Source organism: Chelon labrosus, assembly GCF_963514085.1.
Source record: "Chelon labrosus genome assembly, chromosome: 24".
In the NCBI taxonomy this organism is placed as follows: Eukaryota; Metazoa; Chordata; class Actinopteri; order Mugiliformes; family Mugilidae; genus Chelon; species Chelon labrosus.
In genome coordinates, this window is record NC_140357.1 from 1492669 (window position 1) to 1516331 (window position 23663).

Sequence of the window (23663 nt, forward strand, 5' to 3'; positions counted from 1 at the left end):
GCGTCGGCTTAGTACTCACTCTGTAGGTTTCAGGCTCTGGGTTCTTGTTAAAGCCACACTCTGAACCTGGTAGTTTATTTTTTTTTTATCTCACAACAGCAAAATAACACTCGAATTTAAAAAGAAAGTGAACCCCAACACAGACAACATACTTTACAACAAAAAAGTAACCAACTGTGATAAATTATGTCCATAGAGTCATCTGCCACCTATTCCACACATTATTCTTTCCTTTTCTATATCCTCAAAAGTAGTGTATAATGTAATATAGTTTAGTATATAAACTGCTTTAGCTTATAATAAATTCGACTAGGACAGAAAATAAAATAATTAAATTACACGCCCTAAACTAAACTAAACTGTTAATCCGGACAATTTTTACGATTCTGTGACGCAATCTTCTTGAGGGCGGAACCACGGAGGGACTAAGACCGAGCAGCAGACGCCCACCCGGACTCATTAGCGCGTAGCGCAGAGGGACTCGGAAGCTGTTCGCTCGGTCGGAAGTTGAAGGATGTGGCTGCTGTCAGTGCTGGTGCCGCTTCTCAAACTCTATATGTGCGGAGTTCGAGTCCTTTTCTATCAGATGTTCAACAAGTCTTTTACGCTGCCAGGTCAGGTCAACTAATATTTATCAAATGCATGTTGCTCTCTGCTCAGTTGCTGTGTTAAAATATTTTATTTTGAAGGCATTTTCTTTTGCGAATCTTGTCCGTGTCTACACCGGACTCTGTAGTAAATTGCTCCTTTTTTGATCACATCATGTGGTTTTTCGATTAAAACGGTAACGAATAATAAATCCTTTTAGAGACATTTTAAGATCGGGACAGCTGGTAAATTCGGCGTATATTTGACGTGACAAAAACGTAAACTTAAAGTCTTAGAAACGATTTAATCAGTGTTGTTCCTAATCTTAACCAAAATGACTGTAGACTGGCCAGACTCGATGTCTAAATAATAATGCTAATAATAATAATATTAATAATAATTTGTCACATGTACCAACACAATTCCATTCCTATGAAATATTGGTACCAATGGAAAAAATATTAATTATCATATATTTGTAATGGATCCAAATTTGTCTCCCAGCACAAATAAATAATTTTTTTTGATCTAAACATAATCAAGCAAATATTTTGAGAATTTGGATCGTTATAGCTACCAAATTCATGTTTGTTTAGTGGCATTTTCTAGCTTGTAAAAAGAAACATAAAATATATATATATATATATATATATATATATATATATATATATTTAATAAAAAATCATTAGTAATAACGTTTTTGTTTTGAAGCTAGTAATTAAACCTTTTGCTGTTGCACTGAGAATCTTATCTAAATTTAAATTTGATAAGTTTAAAGACCAAAAAGCCAAAAGCGGCATTAGTGTTAAAGCATATGACGCTGGAAACACTACTTGTTGACCCTTAAAACAAAGAGGGGACTGTGTCCGGGGAATGAGATTTGTGGTCTGTAATCTCACAAAGAATGTGCTCTGCTTAATTCGTGATGGGGAATTTCTTACTTTATTTTTTCCCTTTCTTTTTTTTTTTTTAGCTTGGACTTTCCAGCACTGTGACAAAAAAAGATAAACACTGCCAGGGTTGTGATTTAAGAACAAACAATTCACTGACTTTGGTGTTTTTCAGGAAAGTACGCGTTGTGGAAATCACTGCTCCCGGCTAAGAAATAAATCAGCCATCCCTCCAATAGTTATACCCAGGAAAGTACGCATTGTGGAAATCACTGCTCCTGACTAAGAAGTACAGTCAGTCAGCCATCCCTCCAATAGTTATGCTACTTTAAGCTTATCAGCTGCTTCAGCTTCATATTGAACAGACTGACATACCAACATTCCCGAAAAAGTTTGTTCTGTTAATTAAATAATTCTTTAATTCGCAACCTCAGGCCCTTCAGAAGATTGTTCATGAAAAACAACAGCAAAATAAATTGAATTTCAATGTCCTAGGATTGCCACAGCTGAAATGCCAACACCGTTACTGGTCTGTGTACACCAGAGTTTCTTGCAAGAACATACATGCCCCTACAACACTAGTACATTTGCTCTAAACCTCATGAATTAAACATGTTTTTAATTGATAGTATTTTAGGTTGACAACTTAAATGCCATAAAGTTTCATCACAACTAAGTGTGGCCAAAGTACAACAGGTTACACTTGAGCACACCCAGCTGTGAAGTTTCATATTTGCAACATGCCTGAAGAATTTCCAATTCTCATCTTAGTATAGCTTCTCAAACGTCTGTAATATTTTTATCCGAATCCTCAAATGTTTATTTCACTATTCTTGTTAGGTTCTCATTAAGTGAAGGCATCCAGGTGGATTGATTACCCAAAGAACCAATGGAGGGTAAAAGTTCAGGACCTTCGTGCTCCGGCCTCAATCTGGTTGCACACCCTCGAGCAAAAAGCAAAGTCTGGAAGTACTTTGGCTTTGACACTGATGCGGATGGCTGTATACTGCACTGGAAGCGGATATACTGTCGCGTGTGTATGAGTCAAATCGCTTACTCTGGAAACACCTCCAATCTGTCGTACCACCTTGAAAAGAACCACCCCGTAGAGTTTAGCGAGTTTGTGAAAAGCAACACAGATCAGATGCGCGAGGCGTTTGTTACGGCGTTCTCCAGAATAAAAACCGAGCCTACATGTCTACAGGCACAGCAACAATCCCAGGACGTAAACTTAAAACAGAACTTGGATTATGAAAATAGACGACACAATGATCTGACAGTGGCCGTCATCAACTTCATCTGTGAAGGGTTGTACCCGGTATCTGTAGTTGAAGAGCCTACCTTCAAGACTTTAATGAGTACTGTGGACCCTGGATATTCACCCCCCAACAAAAGCGACCTTGCAGTTAGAATAGTTCCTCAAATGTATAGCAGTACCCGAGATGTGGTCTTCAGTGAGCTGGCAGGGATTGTGAACTGTGCCGTTTCTACAGATCTCTGGCAAAGCCAAACCCAGAATAGAACATACATTTCCCTTTCTGTACATTCAGTCAACTACAACAGCGCCGCCGGCTTCTCGATGACCAACAAGTGCCTGAAAACATTTGAGGTGCAGGAGGAAAACACAACAGAGAACATCACCAGGGCGATGTATGAAGCCTTTGTCGAATGGGGAATAACCCATAAAGTCAGTGGGGCGACCACAAATGGTTCAGTAGACATTGTGAAAGCGTGCTCTCTCCTGGAACTGTCGGTGGAAATGCCTTGCCTCGGGCATAGCATCAACCGTGCCGTGGATGAAGCGTTCCAGCTGCCCCGACTGGACAGCTTCATGGGATGCTGCCGCAAACTCGTCGATCATTTCAGAGAAGCGCCCATGTATATGCTGAGAGAAAAGCAGACCGAGCACGGCCTCACTCATTGCGCTCTAGTCTCAGACAGGGGCGGGTCTTGGTTGGCCACGCTGGGAATGTTGCAAAGACTGAAGGAGCAACAGATTGCTGTAACTGCAACCCTCAGAGAGAGTTCCAACACCCATAATTTCAGTTTCGATGGCTCTGACTGGGCCATATTGGATGGCTTGATTGAAGTCCTTCATTCCTTTAAGGCTGTGGTAGACATGATCACTTCTTGCAGGTATCCAACCATTAGCATGGTGAGACCTGTGCTTCATATGCTTTTGAGCACCACCCTTAAAGTGAAGGAAGGGGACCTCAAAGAGATCAGCATGACCAAAGAGGTAATCTCCAAGGTGCTATCATGCACCTATTCACAGAATTCCCGGGTTTCACAAGAGATCTCAACGTTTCTCAACATTGCTACCTTCCTGGATCCTCGGTACAAGAAGCTGCCTTTCCTTTCCACCCAGGAGCGCTCAAAAGTTGAGAGTAACGTCATTGAGGAGGCCAAAGCGGTCCTCGAGAAGCAGATTTTGGAGCGGTCGGGCGCTGATGATATCTCCCTGGTGTGCGACGAGCCGCCTAGCAAAAAGCAGGCACCTCTAAGAGAATTTTCCACCGGCACTGCAGCTCCTGACAACCCTTTAGCTGCTATATTTTGCCAGTCAGAGGCCGACCAGAGCCAGGAGGAGCTCCATGCTCAGGTGATAGAAGAGCTGAGCAACTACAAGTCCCAGAGGGTTCTTGGTCTGAACGAAGACCCTCTGGTTTGGTGGTCGAGTCACGCGTCCTTGTTCCCCACACTTCCCAGAGTGCTCCAAAAGTACTGGTGTGTTCCCGCCACGAGTGTCCCTTGCCACAGGTTGTTTAGCTCCTCGGGTACCGTTCTGTGCGGGAAAAGGAACCGGATAGCTCCAGCGCTAGTAGATCAGCAGGTCTTCCTCTATGAGAACTCACGGGGCTACTACGAGCCTGAACCCTGTGAGGGTGTTTTGGACACTGGTTTGGAAGGTCAGCTGTAGTCTGGTGAACAACATTATTGTGTATATACTGTGAGTTCTTTATGCCTGTTGTACTGAAGCATTAAAATATATTCAGCAGTGTGAAAATGTAATTGAACTCTTATACGTATTTATATTAGTCTTATAATTTCATATGAACAGTTTGACTTTAAAGTAATAGTGTAATATTTCTTGAAACCTTTTATTCTTTCTGAATTTGATATTCAACGTATTGTATTAGAGTAAGTACAGAGTTAAAGTCAAGGCATGCTTAGCCTAAGTTAGCGTAAAAACTGGAAGCAGTGGGAAACAACTTGCCTCACTGTGCTCTTATCACTCTTAAAGTAAATCAATTCTTTTTTGGTTAAACCGATATGCAAAAGCCATCTGTTAAATGTGCTGCCAAGCTTGGATTGCTGTGAAATTTTTTTTGTCCACAAGCATCCGTGGCAGATGAGTGCTTGGGTATTTGATCTCTTAAATTTTTTGGGCGATATATTGGACAGATTGCCATGAAATTTTTTGCAAACACATGGTGTCCAGAATAATTGTCCGAATGACTACAGCGATCTCCTGGCATTCTGTCTAGCGCCATCACCGGGTCAAAGGTGTAGTGTGTCCCATACTGTGGTTCAGAATAAAAAAAAAAATCTGCTTGGTTGCAATTAGCAAGTATTAGCATGCTAACACATCATACGTACAGCACCAGAATTTTAGCATTTTAGCGTTGAACAGAGCCATGGTAGGTAAGGTGTTTCCTACTGCTTCAGGGATTTGTAGTGCTACTTAGGGATGCAGCAAATATTCGGCCACCGAAAATGTTCGGCCAAAATTGGCCTAAAAGTGCATTTTCGGTTTTCGGCTGAAAGACTTTTATCGCCGAAACAACATGGCCGAAACAGGATGTTGTGATGACGCATTGTGATGTCTCCATTTTCGGTTTTCGGTTTCGGCCAAGAATTTTCATTTCGGTGCATCCCTAGAGCTAATGCTCCGGTACATTACTGTATATAAAGATTTTATTTTACTATTGCATAAGAGAAAAACTAATTGCATAACTGTGTCTGAAATTACTTCACTGTTTCTTGAACTAACTTCTGTCTCGAAAAAATTGTGGTTCATTAAAAATGAATATAACATCATTCCTGTAACTGTAAGAATCTCAAAGCAATGTTATCACAAGCTAAAAAATGTATAGTCATTTGTAGGGGTGTAATGGTACACACAAGTTCGGTACGTACCTCGGTGTGGGGTTCACGGTTCGGTACGGTTCGATACAACGGGGGAAAAAAGCAACAAAAACTCAAACGTGTATAGAACTAGCTTTTTTCATTTATTTTGAACAGACACCAATTGACTGAAACAACCTAAAAACCACCTCCTGTTATAAAAGTAAAACATTACTTTTCTTCTTCGTCTGTTTTTCTTCTCCTTTAGGCTAATGACGTTAGCTGGCAGCTTTTAGCTCATTACCGCCACCAAAATAGGCTACTCACTCAGACGTATTCGCCGTATGACTACGCGAACCGAACCACGACGCCCGTACCGTGACACCGCGGGACGAATACAAATACCGTTACACCCCTAGTCATTTGTATAGTAATATGTGTCATGCTCAGCGTGCCCCTAACTGTTAATCACAATGCACTGGATCACTTGTTGTTTGTTTTTTTCTGGAAATCTGAGATTTGCTGGAGATACATTTAACTAAATACCTTTCGGCATAATGCAGCATTGATAGAATGAGATTTATAATGGCATGCTCTGCAAAATACTAGCACATACTTTTTAGTATGTTGTAAAAGGACTTTATAAAAGTAAAGATTTTGTTCAATATTTGCCGAGTTGCTTGGTATTCAAACTGTATATAACAACGCTGATGCACATTTAAAAGTTTAGATCTTTCACTGATGGGTCTGAAAACCAGTGTAATTGACTTGTACGTTACTGTTTTTCCTCCTAATGTCCAGGACAACATTCTTGTAATTTCCTAAAATTAAACTAGTATTTGACTTGACTAAATTCTGCGCAATTTAATTTGGCGCAATTTAATTTGGTATATGTCAGAATTTGGATATGTCAAAATCTAACAGCATTTAACCTTGAATGTAATTTACACACAGGCACCTGAGGAAAAATCCGGGACGTGAAAGGTTGCATAACGTTCTCACACGGTCCCCTTTCTCTTCCTGTACAGTATTACCCAAGCAAAATGGAAGGGTTGCCATTGTGACTGGGGGTACCAGAGGAATGGGGTTTGAGACAGCGAGACACCTGGCAAACCTTGGCATGCATGTTATCATAGGTAGGCTACTGTCAAGTGACGTGGTTTTGCTTAGTCAGCCATACAATCCAAGTTTATTTGAAGCATTTCCCTTCATCTAAATTGTTACTGTCGATAAATGGAGCAAAATCCAGTTGGAAGAAGACGTCAGGATTGTTGCTCATGCTCCTGATTGGTTGCTAGTCTGAGCCCTAGCTTGTCTAGTGTCAAATTCACCCTACTCTTCCATCTGCCCAGCGACTGGACTTATAGAAGAGAATATTTTATATTTACATTGTCCCTAGAAAATCTGCTTACCTTGCACTTTATCCTTGATCAAACTAAATCAAAGTGGACTGACTGACTGACGGAGGTAATTTCAATCAAATAGTTACGCATGAGTCAGTCAGCGTGCGCTGTACAACTGAGTTGAAGTGGATTGTTATTTGTTGGACTTCTACCCACCAAGCGTCTGTCTGATCTCCATCACCTCCAGCTGGCAACGAGAGAGAAGAGGGCGCAGCGGCCGTCAAGAAGATTCACGGAGAGGGCTGCGGAGGGAAAGGTAACGCGGCTGTCTCTGTCTGTGACCTAATTTTTCATCGGCCACGCAACAAAAACGCTTAAGATCAATGTAGGATAAAATGCAGATTTCTCATCAGAGTTGACATTTAGAAGACCAGCATGTTACAGGTACACATCTGGACTACTTTTCAGTGTACAAAGGCTGTATCTGTCATCAAGGATGCAAACGTATGTATAGTCAAAAAACATCGTACATATAGACAGAGCTACCTAAAGTCAGAGGAAGAAGTAGGGAATGTTCTGCGATAAAAGCTATTTTTTACTGTAAATTTTTACTTGTTCAAGCATTTATTTCACAAAATTAAGAGCAGAAAAGTCTACGAACAATAGGCGGAGACAGCTGCAGTAAAGACCAAGCAAGGCAGCACAAAGGAACAAACACTTTGATGTCCAAAAACATAAAAACATTTTGCTTACGATGATTTCAGCTGCCTAAAGTTGTGTACTGTGTATAGAAATAGTTCTTATACTTTTCCTCTAAATCTATAGGAATCTCTAGGGGAGGATTTAGATAACGGATGAATCTGATCCAGATCCGTACTCATTCCCTTTTACATAACCTTACCTTTGCGCTGCTACTCATAATTAGAATTTTCTAGTTCTGATAGGCATTCGTTCATGAATTCAGTCCATTTTTTTCTTTTTCTGAACACCAGTGAAGTCAGACACTGTGGTGCCACAGGTCAAGTGGCGAAATCAGCTTCTTCTTTTTCTTTTTTTTTTTAGCTGAAAACAGATTTCAACAGAAGTGAAAGGGCAACTTGTACAACGTCTTTGGTCCTCAACTATTACTTTTTTGTAAGCAGCCACAAGAGAAAATGGTTTGGAACCTCTGGTTTAATCTTTAACAGAGTTGTAATGTATCTTATTACTTGTAAAGTAGCTTTAGCAATTAGTTAGTCCCCAAAAATGTGTATTACTCCATGTAGAAGTCAGTGTAGCTAGCTGATAAAGGAGCAGGCAATCAAGCAGCAAAGTGAACTAGAGTGAAAAGTACAGTGTTCCCTCATTTATCGTGGCGTTTATGTTCCAAAACGTAGAAAATCCACGAAGTAGCAACCACATATTTATTTTATTAATTATACTGTTGTACATGTATTTTAAACATTTATGAACCGTTCCCGCACTCGTATTAACCTTTTCCATACTCTTATGGAAACTTTCTATGGTCTTAAACACTTTCTACACTCATACATACGTCTGTAATAAGTTTAACTAGGGGTGCACCGAAAAACCGAAAATGTGTCGCCGAAACAACACGGCCGTAACAGGATGTTGTGATGATGCAAGCAACAACCGCAGCAATTTTCGTTTTTCGGCTGAAATTTTTCAGTGCATCCCTAATTTTAACAACAAGGGAGGCATCGTAGGGCTTTAAATTAATTCATTAACTGCAATACGTGTAACCGAAAGTTGACAACACCGCACAGAAACACTAGGCGCAGCAAGATCACGAGGTGAAATGGACAAGGCGAGATGCTGAACGCTTGGTGTATGCGTGGGATGATGCGTTTTTACTGGCCGTATTTTCCTGCGTTGTATCGAAATTTCCACGATATAAAATGAGATATGTATGAATTAAAAACCTGCCAGAGTGGCGAGAGACTTTTCCCCACCAAACCTTTGTGGGCAGAGAAAGTATGGTCTGTCATCCAGGCTAGGAGAATCCAATAAAATTGCACTAAAGTGGCAAATATAAAATAACATCTGTTTTTTTTTTTTTCTGCTCCCAGCTGAATTTGTCTTTGTGGACCTGACCTCACTGAAATCAGTACGCCAGTTCGTTCAGACGTTCAAAGCCAAGCGTCTACCCCTTCACGTTCTGGTCAACAATGGTAGGATGCCCTTTGTACACGATAATAGAGTTCCATGATTCGCGGTCGTCACCGACGCTTACGTCCTTCTTACTGCCCTTTCACGAAGCTGGCACCATGCTGGTTCCCGAGAGACGGACGGAGGACAGTTTCGAGTTTCACTTCGCCCTCAACTACCTCGGCCACTTCCTGCTGACCAACTTGCTGCTGGACTTGCTGAAGAAGTCCGGGAGGCAGGGCCGCTGCTCAAGAATCGTCAATATGTCTTCCGCCACGCACTACGCTGGAGTTATAGACATGGAGGACCTAAACAGGAGGTAGGAGGATCAATGAAACGACGACATTAAACTGCGTTTCTTTTGAGATACTTACTCTAATCCTCTCCCATCCCTCCCTCCCGTCCATCCACAGGATGGCGTACAGCTCCCACGGCGCTTACGCCCAAAGCAAACTGGCTTTGGTCCTCTTCACCTACTACCTTCAGGAGCAGCTGACGGCCGGCGGTTTCTTCGTGACCGCCAACGCCGTGGACCCGGGGATGGTGGACACGGCGCTGTACGACAACCTGTGGAGCCTCGCACAGGCACTCAAGAAACCAGTGGCCAAGACACTGTTCAGAGTATGTGAATTAAGACAGGCTAAATCTAAGTATTTACCCTTGAGCTGAATGGTATTTACAGTTTTTCCTCCATGATCAGGGCACTGTGGGTTCAGACCATCTGTTCCTTGACTCTTTGCTCTTCTTCTTTCAGGATAGTAGCTCTTTATAACTGTGGTTGTGTGTTTAGGCTTGTGGTTCAGCTTCAGGATGAATCAGAGCAGTCAGACTCCCTGTAATTCCCATCAGTCACAGAAAATTATTTCTTAAAAGGAGCGGGAAAAACCCAAAAGTGCTACTTTAATTCATTAACATGGTAACAGCTACTCCGATGAGAGATAATCCATCTTCAGGGAGTTACTCAGCAGTCATTTTGCAGCACTTTGGCAAGCTATTATTTCATTTATTGTACTTCTTTAAAGACCTTTCTTCATGTGTTTATTCCCAGAGTCCAGCAGAGGGAGCATCCATATCCATATACGCAGCGGCCGCGCCCGAGATGGAGGGGGTTGGCAGTTGCTACCTGTACAACGGCGAGAAGAAGCAGTCCGCCGACCTCTCCTACGACTCCGAGCTCCAGGCCGAGCTTTGGAAAAAGAGCTGCGAGCTCGTGGGCCTTCAGGAGGCCTGACGCGCCCCTCCGTGACCTCCCGCGTCCCCGCCGGCCGTCCGCGGAATCTACCGAGACGCTGCAGTACTTTTATTTTGTTCCAGTGCCCAAATGTGCAGTATTTTAAAACGTCACACGAGCCGTTTTACGAATGTTTGCCGTCCGACGTGTGATAAAGATTCTTTATTTGTTAACATTTTTAACATGCTATTTTTACATGTCCTCCAGACTAACCTACAAAAAGTATCCTAACTAAAGTAATACTAATCATGTTAATATAACTCATGTAACACAGTGTTTTTGTCTTCTAAAAATTTCAAATTGAGCATTTTTTTGTTGAATTTTGCTAGCCAGGTGCCAAATCACTGAATTGCCGCAAGTACTGTATCTGTGATTCATTCAGTGTTTAAAATAATAAGACTTATTTTGCACCCATCTGTTTCAAAATGCTGATTCAAAGCCTTTTAGTCGGGATTTATCAATCTAGCCAAATCCACGGATAAAAGCCACAGAAAGGCCTTTAATGCATTGACAAGTTGATTGTATCTTTTTTTTTGTTAATCCAATTGTAGAAAGAAAAAAACTTTTAAATGATCTAAATTAAGTGCAATTCCTCGTTATTTGTTGTACCTGAAAATGTTCTCCGCGAATGGATACACCACTCTACTGATTGTAATTATCAGGCTTGAAGAAGAATCTATGTCAAACACTATAAATTATTTTTGACTATTTAAATCGTTCGTTTGCCTTTTCTTTTCCTGTCAGAAGAGGTGTGCATGTGTACACACACACACACGTCATGTGGAGGGGGCTGTAGACTGGAGCTGTGGATCCACCAACCCTACGATTAGTGAACAACCCAGCACCAGAGCCACGTGCGCCATAAAAGCAGGTATAGCTAATAGACAAAGAATATTGTGTCTAATAAAGAGCACGTGGTGGATAAATTGAATTTTTGTTCGAGGTGGTGCTGGTAGAGCTGTGGGGGTTGCATAATGTCGCTAGTTAGCCAGGTTAGTGGCTACTGACTTGTCTTTCCTGAATGCTAATGGTTAGCATCCAGGTGCTATCTAGCTTCCAGATAGGAAAAATAAACTGTCTGTGGTTTCAAGAAATTTTTAATATCCGCATAATAACTGCAACTAGTTTAATTGTTGTCAGTAATCTATTTGTCAAGAGTTAGGAGTTCTCTTATGCTAAATACAGCCCTGTGTTATAGACTGTATAAAGATGGAGGATGGAGCGTCTCATTAAAAGTGAAGCCAAAGCAGGTAGAGCTCCCCCTGGTGGCTGGCTGCAGTATAGATCATAAGCTCCACCTCCTTCATGTTAGTGGATGGGATTTGGACCAAACAAAGACTAAAGCACATGTCACAAATTTTTATTTTTATTTTTTTCCCAAGTAAGGTTTCTGTCATTTTAGGTATTTATATAATAGTGATGCACACTCAAGTGTCTATTTTTTTGATAAGTTAGTTATTTGACGCTATAGAAACAGGATGTGACATCATGATGACTGCAAGTTGCCATGACAACCGCTCCGCAGTCCCACAGGACCTTGAGAGTTGGAAAAGGTGAAACTCTCGGTTTGGCCAATGGAAGGAAGAGGGGACGCATCGTCAGAGGTGGCAAAAGTATTCACATTTTGTACTTAAGTAAAAGTACGGATACTTGTGTTATGGCCAGATACAAACAAAAGACAAAACCCTTACCTCCCTACCTAAACAAACAGGAGAAAATAAGGTAACAAAATTGGCAGTCCACCCCTACTACTCAAAGTAAACAAACTAATAAAAAAACTCATGTACAACAAAGAAGCAAAAAGCTGTGGCCGGTTGGGAGATGAGGAAGATGCTGCTGCCGGCGCAGGCCCGCCATCTTGGCCGCTTAAATACGAGGGAGCTCCGTGCTGCAGCCAATCAGGAGCCGGGACCGGGACCTTCCCACCAATCACCTCAGAGACGTCGCACACACCTACTCGACGTAAAGGAAAGCAAAACAACAAGTAATAACCATTTTATTTATTTAAATAATAAAATAATAAAATGTCGTCGTAACACTTGTGTAAAAGTACTGATTCAACTCCTTTACTCAAGTAAAAGTAAGAGAGTACAGGCTCTGAAATGTACTTAAGTAAAAAGTAAAAATGATTTTGCCATTAAACCCTCTCATGCATGAATTATGATAAACTCAGTCAGGATTTTTTTACTAAGTGTTTTTATACATCCTTAGGGATGTAAAACAAGGTTTGAAAAAAAAAAATTTCTATCTGTATTCTATAAAGAAATATTTATCTGTCCACTCAAGTGTACTTCATGCATGTTGTACTGTAAAAAAACATCAATGTAATAACATGGTAGTTATATAGGTATAGTTGTAATTTAGTTATACAGTTGTAATATGGTATTCTGTTGGAATGGTGGTTCCTCCACTACTCTGTAGTCTCTCTCTGAGGTCAATGCCAGCTTGTCTTTTCCTTTCTGGACAGCGTACAGCACAGGTCTCAAACTGATCCGTGAAAGGGCCGCTGTGGCTGCAGGTTTTCATTCCAACCATGCAGCAGCACACCTGACTTGGCTCAATCAATCAACTGAACTGCCTTCACACAGTCATTTCAAGTGTCCTCTTGCTTGATTGGAACAAAAACTTGCCAGCCACACCCACTGCATGGGTGCTGCATGGCTGCTGCATGGTTGGAATGAAAACCTCCAGCCACAGTGGCCCTTTCACGGATCAGTTTGAGACCCCTGGCGTACAGGTTTGTATTGTATACAATGTCATCAATCATATCCTGGGTGAAAAGATGCATGAAGAAATCTATTACATCTGCTCCCTCAACATTCATCTTGCTCTCTCCTAAGAAAAGCGGCAGGTCTCCCTCAAACTGGTTATCCTTAGCTTTCCAGACATTTCTGACACTTTTCTTTTGCCTTTTCCCCTGAGCTCTGAGAGGCGGTGGTCCCTCAGGTTCAACAGCCTCATCACCTTCATCAGCTTCATGTCCTTTCTCCCCTATTTTCAAGAACAACGTTGGTAGTAATTGACATTGCATTGAAGTTGAAACAATTGATGTACAATTGAGTGGACAGATGATTAATCTGTATTTCCTCCAAATATAAAATCAAAACTTGGAAAATCTTTACATAATATATCACCTTAGATGTTACTTGATGTAATTATATTTTTTTACCTGCAATGGTGTCTTTTTATAGAAGGTAGAAACCGAAATAGCCGAGGTGTTTTGTCTTTCTCCCTGTCTGTCAGCCATCTTGGTTTCACTGACTACTTTTTCCCATTACAATGACCAGCCAATGGGATTTTTTTGTATGGGATGATGCACTAGCTTCCACTAGAGTGGACTATATGCAGCAGTGCCCAAAATTGCAGGCATATATAGAGAAAAAACACTTTTAAACAGCTGTACACTGTAGTGACCTCTATGCATGAAAATTCATCCGTTGATAATTTTGCAAAATGAAAAAGTTCTAGCAGAATAACCTAGACTGAATTGACCAGATGTCCTGCATGAGCATCTGGATATTTTTTAATAATAAATTGAGGGTTACTGGGTTGTTGTTTTTAAACTGCTAGCTAGTGTTAGCTATAAACTATCAAAACGTTGTAAACTAGCTTCCAAAAAATCCTCAAAAAGCTAATGATAGCAACAGAAACCACACCATATATGATTATTTTTTTTTTTTTTTTCAGATTAGACCTGAAGTTCTGAAATAGTGGGGTCAGGTGGACTTTCAGTATTACAGCCTTTATTGACGCTTGAACGATAAACAAGCCTCCAGTCACTAGGTGGCAGCAGAGCTCAAACTAACCAACAGGCTGCCTGTTCAAAACAGTAGAAGAAGAACACAGGACGCGCATCGTCGACTTGGCACTTCCTCAGCCTCAGCCCCCCCCCCCCCCCCCTTCTATGAATCACATTGGAATCTTCCACTTCCTGTTTGTCGGTCTGGCCTTCTACCTGGACAGGTGTGGATGGAGCACATGGAACAAACATTTGGGTAATTTGAATTTACTAATGAATGAGACTGAATGTGAATGTTTATTTCTCTGAGTTAACCTGAAACCCTTCAAATCAAACATTTACCAATGAAATCATTTAACAAAAAGTCCCAGATTAAATTCATTGATGCCCATTCAAAGAAGTTTAGTCCCCCACCACCAGCTGTAAATGTGAGGATGAAAATCAACTAACAACACAGGAAACCACAATGAAAGAGACGCCAAGACAGCCACTGCTACTTGATGAAAGACTGAAGTTGTGACGTTTTGTTGAAAGTTCTGTTGTCACTTTTATGCTCGTAACATAAGCAGGCAGACCAGAGACTCTGGTATTCACTCAACAAAACCTTGTCACAACTTCAGTCCTTTATCGAGCAGCGATAGCTGTCTTCATGTCTCTTTAATTTTTTATGTGAAGGTCCAATGTCAAAACTTTTTCTTTGCAACTTCACATTTATATATTAAAATTCATTGATACCCATTCAAACCACTACAGTAATAAAGGCCAGACTGTCCCCCACCACAACTAAAGACACACGAAGACAGCTAGTGCTAAGTGATGAAAGACTAAAGTTAGACTAAAGAATACACGAGTTGAAGAAAGTTTGAAGAACGTGAAAACATTTGCCTTTAAGCTTGTAACATAACCAGGCGGACCAGAGACTCTGGCAGTCCTTCATCAAGCGGCAATAGTTGTCTTCATGTGTCTTTGTGTTTTTGTTGCTGCCTCGCTTTTACTAAAATGTCCATTTTCTTTCAACATACTATACTGTGACATTATGACTTCTTTTATAACAGTAGAGTAACAGATAGTAATAAAACAGTGACATTATTAAATGTCAGTCAGTTTTGTTCTAACCTCCTCCTTCTATCGGTCCAGAACATCTAGAGGGGACACGGCCGTGATGATTTCCAGGACTTCACCCAAAGAACAGGAACTTGGCAACCAATGACACCATATAGGTACAGTATATTACATTACTATTTAAAACTGTTTTCAAAATCCCATCTTTTTTTGGTTTTTTTTACTCCACAGTAAAACTCCTCTGCTTTTATAATCGTAGAGTAACAGGTTGTAATCAAATAGTAATGTTTTTTGTTGCAACAACTCAATCTTCTAAAAGCATATATCTAAAACATACAGTATTATATGATGGCAAACTCATACAAGTATGTTATTTTCTATAAAAGGAAAAAAATCAAGCATTTTAAAATGCACATACTGTAGATCCTTTATTGTTGAGCAAACACAACATTCTGTTTCACGCGGATGCCATGTATAGTATTATCCAGCAGATGTCGCCACATTTAATTGTATCAAATGCTTCGACGTACGTGAACCATTTCAAAACAACTGCTTCAGAAGGCTTTGGTTTCTCCATCACTAATTTGTCCATATGTTTCCTCTCTTTCTTAGAGCCTTTCAGTCTTGACTGACTTTGTTTTGTTGTTGTTGTTTGTGGAACTGGATTCAACTGGGATATCTATAGATGTAGTTACTGGCAGTGACCACTGGGGGCGGTAATAGTTTCTAACCACTTCCTGTCCTCTGTTGATTAAATCGATCAGGATCAGGTGTGACTCTAATGTATGTGAGCTTCATCACTGCTCCTCCTCTTCTCTCCAGCTGAAGGTAGTGATGGAGAAACCGAAGCTTTCTGAATCAATCGGAAGCAATTGTGTTGAAACGGTTCAGGTGTTTTGAAGCATTTGATACAATTAAATGTGGCGACATGTGCTGGATAATATTATACATTGCATTCACATGAAACAGAAAGTTGTGTTTGCTCAACAATAAAGGATCTACAGTATGTGCATCTTGAAATGCTTGATTTTTTTTCTTTTATATAAAATAATAATATACGAGTTTGCCATCATATAATACTGTACGTTTTAAATATATGCTTTTATAAGATTGATAGAAATACAAAAATATATTTACGAAATAAGTGAAATGCTTGTGCATCTGGGGACGGTGATGACAGTAGTTGTACAAAATGCTTGTGAAACTGGGAACGGGATTTGGGTGGTTCAGAGATTTTTATGATAATTTCAGCTGAGTTAGGCTTTAGTCTGTTCCTCTTCTATGTATGTATACAGGTATGTAAATCAATGTACAGTGTGTGAATGCAATTATGTTATACTAATCTTACCTTAAACTTCACTCTCCCTCGTTCTAAATCAATGAAACTACGTAACGTATGCAAAACTCTCCTCTCAAAAACCCACAACCATCTGAGGGACTGTCCGCATTTAGAATCATTGTGAGTTGAACAATCCCGTGACACGTCGCCTGTGACGTTTCATTTGGGGAGTCACGTGATTTTTCAACTGATGCCTCTCAGTGTTCACCAGTAAGTCACTGAACTGACTGACAACTGTAGAAACATTAAAGCAACACACGGACAGAGTCAACGTGTTGCTGCAATCCACCTGCATTTAGAAAAATGATAAACTGACAAAATAAATGTTGATTTAAAGCAGACTTTCTGTGTTTGATCAACAATAAAACTAACAAGTAAAGTGTGTGATCTGATCACTGCAGAAACAAATGTCCTGACAGTTCAGTCTGTTACTGATCATCTCAAAATTATAGAGACATGGGGCGATTATTTCAGATAAGATGCACCTTTATTTAAAAGTGATGCAGCAGAAATGTAAAATAATAAAAATCAAACACCTGTCTACATACAGTCACGTCAGAGTTAAATCTGACAGGAACTCGAACATGAAGTTTGTATCTGTCTGTAAATAAGAAGAATAATGTAGATGGAGCGTTTAAATCAATACTTGGTCTATAAATTAAAATGTTGAGGCTCCGTCTGTAAAAGCAGCTATAATTGGATAAGCAGCGTCTCTGATATTTTGGACTTTCCATCACATGTGTTAACTCTTCAACAGGAACAAATGATCAACGTCTGAGGCGGGAACTCCTGGTTGACTCCACATGGAACGTCCTCCTCTTGAATGAATCCTCCAAATCACAGGTGTCAAACTGATCTGTGAAAGGGCCGCTGCAGGTTTTCAGTCCAACCATGCAGCAGCACACCTGACTTCACGCAGGCGTCCTCCTTCACTGTCAATTGTAAACATCGAGGTATTAATATTTTTGGATATTCCCCATTGAGAGTGAATGGGCTTATGCAAGAAGATAGAACAATTGTTACTGCCATAGTTTACAAAACCTTTCCTCCAAAATAAAGTAGTTAATTATGAAAAGATTGTGATAGTTGAGACACCTCAGACTTTAATTTGCATAGCAGTTAAATACTAATTATTTAATGGTAAACACTGACTGCATGGTGGGTGTTTTTATTTTAGAGTATACTGTCGATGCATTAGATTAAACTGCAGTCAAGTAAAGCGCTGTCATTTTCATGCATATCTGTCCATTTTGTCTTGCAGGTTTCTCCACATAGTGGTGGCTCAAGGTAGACGGGCTATGGCTTACGTGTTGGCTGCTAAGATGGCCAGGTGAGGCTCCCTGGATCTAAAGGAACACAATGGACAGGTAAGGATGCTCAGGCCTAGTAGTTGTAAATGTGTAAAGGTTGATTTTTTTTATCCTAATCTGTACTCTGTCTCTATGCGCAGACTGCTGTGGCCACCAATCAGCACCTGATTCTGCATGGAGCTCAGATCAACACCAGAGACTTCTGGGGTTGCTCTCCCCTGCACGCTCAGAAAGGTCATTTGTCTAGTCTTCAGGTGTCTTGTCTAAAGGTAACACTAACATCAGAAGTATTGAGTGTATTATTTATTTAGATGAATGACTGCTACAAATAGCTTTGAGCTGTTTACAATTGTTTTTTTCTTAATAGTGTAATCCAAAAGTAGTTTTTCACTGCCTTTAAATTACTAAAAGACTTTAATAGAAATGAGTTTATGTATTTGGTGAACAGATAAGTCTTTACTTTGCATGTTATGTGACTTGTTAATCTTTGTGCCATCCACCTTTGAGTTGTGTCATTTGCATGTTACCTGTGCAGAGCATTTGGAAGGGCCTGACTGGCAAAGCCATGGACATGTTCAACTATGATGGTGAGTGTTTGTAATACTGAAGTTGTTCATGTCATTGAGATTTAATGTTGTCCTTTGTGTATGCAGGCTTGACTCCTCTTCATTCAGCTGTGGTCTCTGGTCAAACATGTTGATGGGTGCTTCCTATGCAACTAAGGTTCATTGTGTTTACAGAATAAAGCATAGAGATGTGTTGAACCTGTTGTTTGATCATTGTAAGCAGCAATATGGTCTCATTTTTGGAAATTCCCCATAGAGAATGAATTAGAAGATAGAAGATAGAAGATAGGTTCTGCACCACTGCCTAGCAACCAAAAAAATTGCTGAAACTGTCAGACCTTCACACATGCCATTTTTATTGCATTTTGTAAACAGTACAAATAAAACACATTACATTGCTTTCTTTACAGACCTTCAGTGGAAACAAACTAGTCATGAAAAGAGCAGACCCTGGAATAAAAAACAGTGAAAAGGTAACATCTCCAAACACTTTAGCATTACAAACTCAATCAATGCTAACATTTGCTTTTGGTCCCCAGATCATAAGGGGAAAACATGTTCACACTGACAGTCAACACTAAGAAAATGACTGTGTAACATTAAACTTTACTTTTTTAGCATTACTTTACAAATTCATGTATTAACTTAGATTGCTTCACTTTGTTTACCATTGATGCCAAATGTACTCTGCAATAATACTGAAATTTTATTTTGGGTTTCAACAATAAAAACATTCAAAGATGACAGTTGGAGTAGTTTCTTAATGGACTTACATACTAGGGCCTCCGTCCAGTTCTCCCAGGCACTTTACACACTCAGAGCCTACAATGAGGGACAGACATTTGCAATCATGAATGAAAAAGGCAGCACTTTCAAATAGAAAATGATTCTGGACAATAGTTCTCTGCAGTCTTTACTCACCTCAAAGCCAGACCACACTTCAGGTCATTTCTTCTTCCTGCGTTGACGATCACCTGGTAGCTGATGTTACAGGGAGAGGCCACAATCTTGTGGTTCACCTGACACAAAAGACAACTCTGTAACTCAGCTGATATCGTTGAGGCAATCAAAACTGGAAAACTTTGCCCTTACCTGATCAGCACGTGGACAATGTTTAGTTTACGGATTTCAGACTTCAAGGTGACACTGAAACGAACAAGAAAGGAGTTGACACAAAACATAGATAGATACTTTATTAATCCCGAGGGAAATTCAAGCATCCGGTAGCAGTAACACCGAACATACAAGACACTATAGAAAGTAAAATAAAGTGTTTTATACAACTATAAACTATGTTAAAAATATAAAGTTACCAGTAGAAGTAGGTTTTTTTTATAACTATGAGGGCTACAAATGGAGAGGACTGTGCAATTAAATTAGTTGAATGAAATAAATGAAAATCACACACATGTAATGACAGTGTCCAGTAAGTGGTGCTAAAAGATATGTCCATGTTCAACATGATTCAGAGAGGGACACAATTTTACCTCATCTGGTAATGACAGGCTGAAAGTCGCTGCTCTCTGACCTTCTCTGGAAGCCATGATGGAAACCTAAAGACAGAGTTAGACACATCAGGCAAGACTAAAACTGCCTGTTCAATAAGAGCACTGCATGCGTTAATGGTAGATCTGTAACACATGGCAGGGAAGCAGGACCTCTCAAATGCACTACACCTGTGCTTACCTGCAGTGAAAGGACTCATTAGTAATGAGAGAAACACGTTTGACATAATCCCAGAAATTGAGCTTCACAGCTGCAGACACCTTGTTAATCAATGGCAATTTCATTGATTTAACAATAAAGTTGTCTCAAGGCAACACAGCAGCAGGAGGAACAACATGCATGTAGAATCTAATACAACATTCAGGTGACGCATGTTACTTTACCAAACAAAATTGTCAGCTGACAAAGATTGCAAAATTCAGGTTTAAAGCTAGCTGCAGTAGGTCAAACACATAGGGTCAAACATACGGAAAGCCACGCTGCCAAACAGACACGTATCGTAAAATAAAGTACTTCTGGCAGAAGTTGAAGCACTTACCTGCTATATCTAGCCTTCATAAAACAACGTCCCGACTAGAACGCTGGCTAAAAAGCATCTGAAGCCGGGCGACAGGGGTATATGAAGCGCGAACGGTGGACAGGAAGTATGACGTGTCGAGCTGCGATTGGTCCCCCTTTAACTCTTCCCCTTCCTCCCTCTCCTGATTGGCTACGCGTCAGGTGTTTCCGTTTATTGCACTGATTGCAAGTGCAGACGTCACCCGAATGTGCCAGCTGCAAAACATTTGTAAATTAGCTTCTATGGATTTTAACTGGAAGTTTAATTAGGAGAACGCAACCAATAGGAGGTTAGCAGATGGGTGGCAGGACAATGGCAGGAAAATGCCAAAGTTTTGTGCAGTATATGGCTGGTCAAACCGGGGAAAACAAAAAAGTTTCTTTAAAATTCCCAAAGAGGTAACGCTACAGTAATTACACTACTTAAAGAGCTGACTAAAACTGTCAAAAATACAGAGCAGGGTATTATAATATTATTAGAAACATACATATATATATATATATATACATATTGTCTGTCTACCTCTGCTACATGTGGTGACTGTGATTTTCATTTTTTTAATTTCATTCATCTGTTTACAAACTAATTTAATTTAATTGCACACATTCCCCCCCATCTGTAGCTCTCATATTTATAAAAAAAAAAAAAACCTTCTACTTCTACTGGTCACTTTATATTTTTAACATAGTTTATAGTTGTATAAAACATTTTATTTCTAATTAATTACTTTCTATTTTTTATATAGCTTTTGTATTGTCTGTTCAATGTATGTTACTGCTACTGGATGCTTGAATTTCCCTCGGTATTAATAAAGTATCTAGCTATCTATATCTATATATATATGTATATATTTGTGATTACCCTTTGAAGTTCCAACGTTAAGCTATGTGGCCATCACTAGTGTCTTTGTTTTTAGCATTGCTACCTAACGTTAGCTATCACGACCAGTGGTTCTCAAATTGTAGTCATTGTCTATCTGTGTACAATACAGTCTTGGTAGTCTGGTCAGAATCATCTAACAATAAAATATTGTCAGATCTCTGATTGAGACGGCCCTACGGACATAATAGGAAAACGGTAGAGAATTATTTCAGACTGTAACAACGTGATGTAAACTACAGTTGTCCCTCCTTCCTCTCAGTTCAGGGTGTTAATCACATTTATTTTATCTAGGCTGGCCAAGTGCTGTCCCAGATGTAAACTCTCCAGACTGGTCTCCTACGTTCATCCTGGCTACCAGAGAGGTCAACCAGCGACAGAGGCGTCACGACGACGTGAGGAAAGATTGAGGGCCAATTACCACCGCCTCCATGAATACAGTTTGTAAATTATACAACTAACCTTTCTCCCTCTCGTCCTCTTTGCAAAATATATTCTATATATGAAATTAAAATGTTTTTACACAAGTGTCTGTTCTTCTAATTGAGTAAAGAATGTGTGTACTTTTGGCACCGCTGTATATTGTACATGTGTTTTTATATTTGTCTTCTTACAGATAGGTATTAAGAATATTTCATACTTTGTTTAAAAACTGTGTCATAATATCCCAAAATCACCCAGATATGCTTCCAGTGAAAGATGACAGACAATATTGAGTCATCACCCTCCCGTACTTAATTCATAACAGTTCTTTAAACTGACATCACAAAGTGGGCTTGGCATATTTCAGAAACTCATTTATTTTTTTGTGATAGATACGATTTTGACCTGTTGTGGTCACATTCTATGAAAACCTATGGACATACATGTAAAGACGTGAGAACATATAAACATTTGATTCACTCTTTCATTTTAACACCAGCTTCAATGGAACTGCTCCAACGTGTGAGCAGGATTCTGACAATCTGTTGGTAAAAAGGACAGAGAAAAGGAATTATGCATTTACAGATAAGATCTGTTTTTCACAGCACAGTGATACTATTAAGTAACACAAACAACTGACAGACTGCTTTGTTTACGTCGCTGAGAACCTAATTTTACATACAGACGGTGTGCTTCTCTGCTTTCTGAACTTACTCTTAAACACCAGACAACTTTAACTGGATATTACTGTACCTGGACATAACGACGTCGATGTCTTCGAGTCTATTTATGTTTTTTTTTTTTTATTTTCTCTTCAAAGACTCACAATTTATTTTATTTTCGGACAAACGACACGTTAGCTTGAGACACAAGCTGCGTTGTTAGCTTAACATCAATTAGCCTAATTAACCGACACCTGTTCACTACTTCCGGTTTCTTCTTCTTCTGATGTTTAATAGCGGTTAGCAAACCACCTTAAAGGTGCATTACCGCCACCTACTGGACTGGACTGGAGGAACATGAGATTACAGGAAAACAAAGAATTAACTGTTTTCCTCCAGGTGGTTTTCCTGAACATCCTGTCACAGCATTTACAAATCAACATGTCTGTACAGGGTTTGAGAACATTTGCAGATAAAACAATTTATTAAATATATTAAGGATGAAGCAGGTGCAAAGTTACAGAATATTTCTTCTTAACCCTCGTGCTACCCTCTTGCATAATCTCTCTCCGTCTGTCCATTCACTTGGGGGTCCCAGAGACCCCGAGGGTAGCACGAGGCTTAAATTAAGCAAAACAACACAAGCTACTCCGCTATTAGCTTCGAAGCTAACCGCTAAACACGAACACGTGGTCAACTTTAACTGAATATTGTACCTGGACATAACTCTCGGTGTCTCCGTGTCTATTTAAACTTTTTTATTTCCTCTTTAAAGAGTCACGAGTTATTTTATTTTCGGACAAACGACACGTTAGCTTGAGACACAAGTTGCGTTGTTAGCTTAACATCAATCGGCCTAATTAGCCGACACCTGTTCAATACTTCCGGTTTCTTCTTCTTCAGTTATATATATATTGAGTCAACCAGTGTTGATTGCGGGCCTGTGGATAGAAAGATAATAGCAAGAATCAGTTCATTGTAGATAAAGTAAAAGGAAGGAGTTTTTTCTTGCAAAGTAATTTACAGTACAGCCATTTTGAATTGCACATAGTTTAAAGTAAACAATCAAATCAACAGCCATTTAAAACCCATACAGGAGTAGTTAGCTTCAGTTGCAAGCAGTTTTACCTGGTCCGAAAACATCATCTAGATCCAATCCAAAGCCACCTGAAACACAACCACACAGTCTTTACACACTGACCAAGTAACACCTAAATACCTTGTCAATTACTCTTTGGCAAACATTCATGTTAGGATTAGTTCCAAGAAGCAGATAGCAGAAAGAAGCAGATATGCAAATGAATTACTTTTGTGTAGACTTCATTGTTTCATTAACAGAATTGTAGATTT

General features: G+C 39.9%; 1 protein-coding gene across 2 annotated transcripts; it reads left to right on the forward strand.

Annotated features, from left to right (window-relative positions):
• The first annotated feature begins 485 nt into the window (after positions 1-485).
• dhrsx (dehydrogenase/reductase (SDR family) X-linked) lies at positions 486-10933 on the forward strand. 2 transcript variants are annotated; one of them, XM_084574418.1, is made up of 7 exons: positions 486-614; positions 6575-6682; positions 7137-7205; positions 8959-9060; positions 9149-9356; positions 9451-9658; positions 10086-10933. In XM_084574418.1, the coding sequence occupies exons 1-7, from the start codon at positions 515-517 to the stop codon at positions 10266-10268; spliced, it is 978 nt and encodes a 325-aa protein (XP_084430544.1). In that variant the 5' UTR covers positions 486-514; the 3' UTR covers positions 10269-10933. The 2 variants fall into 2 exon arrangements, with proteins under 2 accessions (XP_084430544.1, XP_084430543.1); XM_084574417.1 differs by lacking the exons at positions 6575-6682; positions 7137-7205; positions 8959-9060; ... (1 more) ...; positions 9451-9658; positions 10086-10933 and adding an exon at positions 2319-6354 and having other exon boundaries at positions 577-614.
• Positions 10934-23663: the final 12730 nt, after the last annotated feature.

Excerpts from the sequence above, each read along its gene's own strand:
- dhrsx (XM_084574417.1), top strand. The coding sequence starts at position 2,368 with ATGGAGGGTAAAAGTTCAGGACCTTCGTGCTCCGGCCTCAATCTGGTT.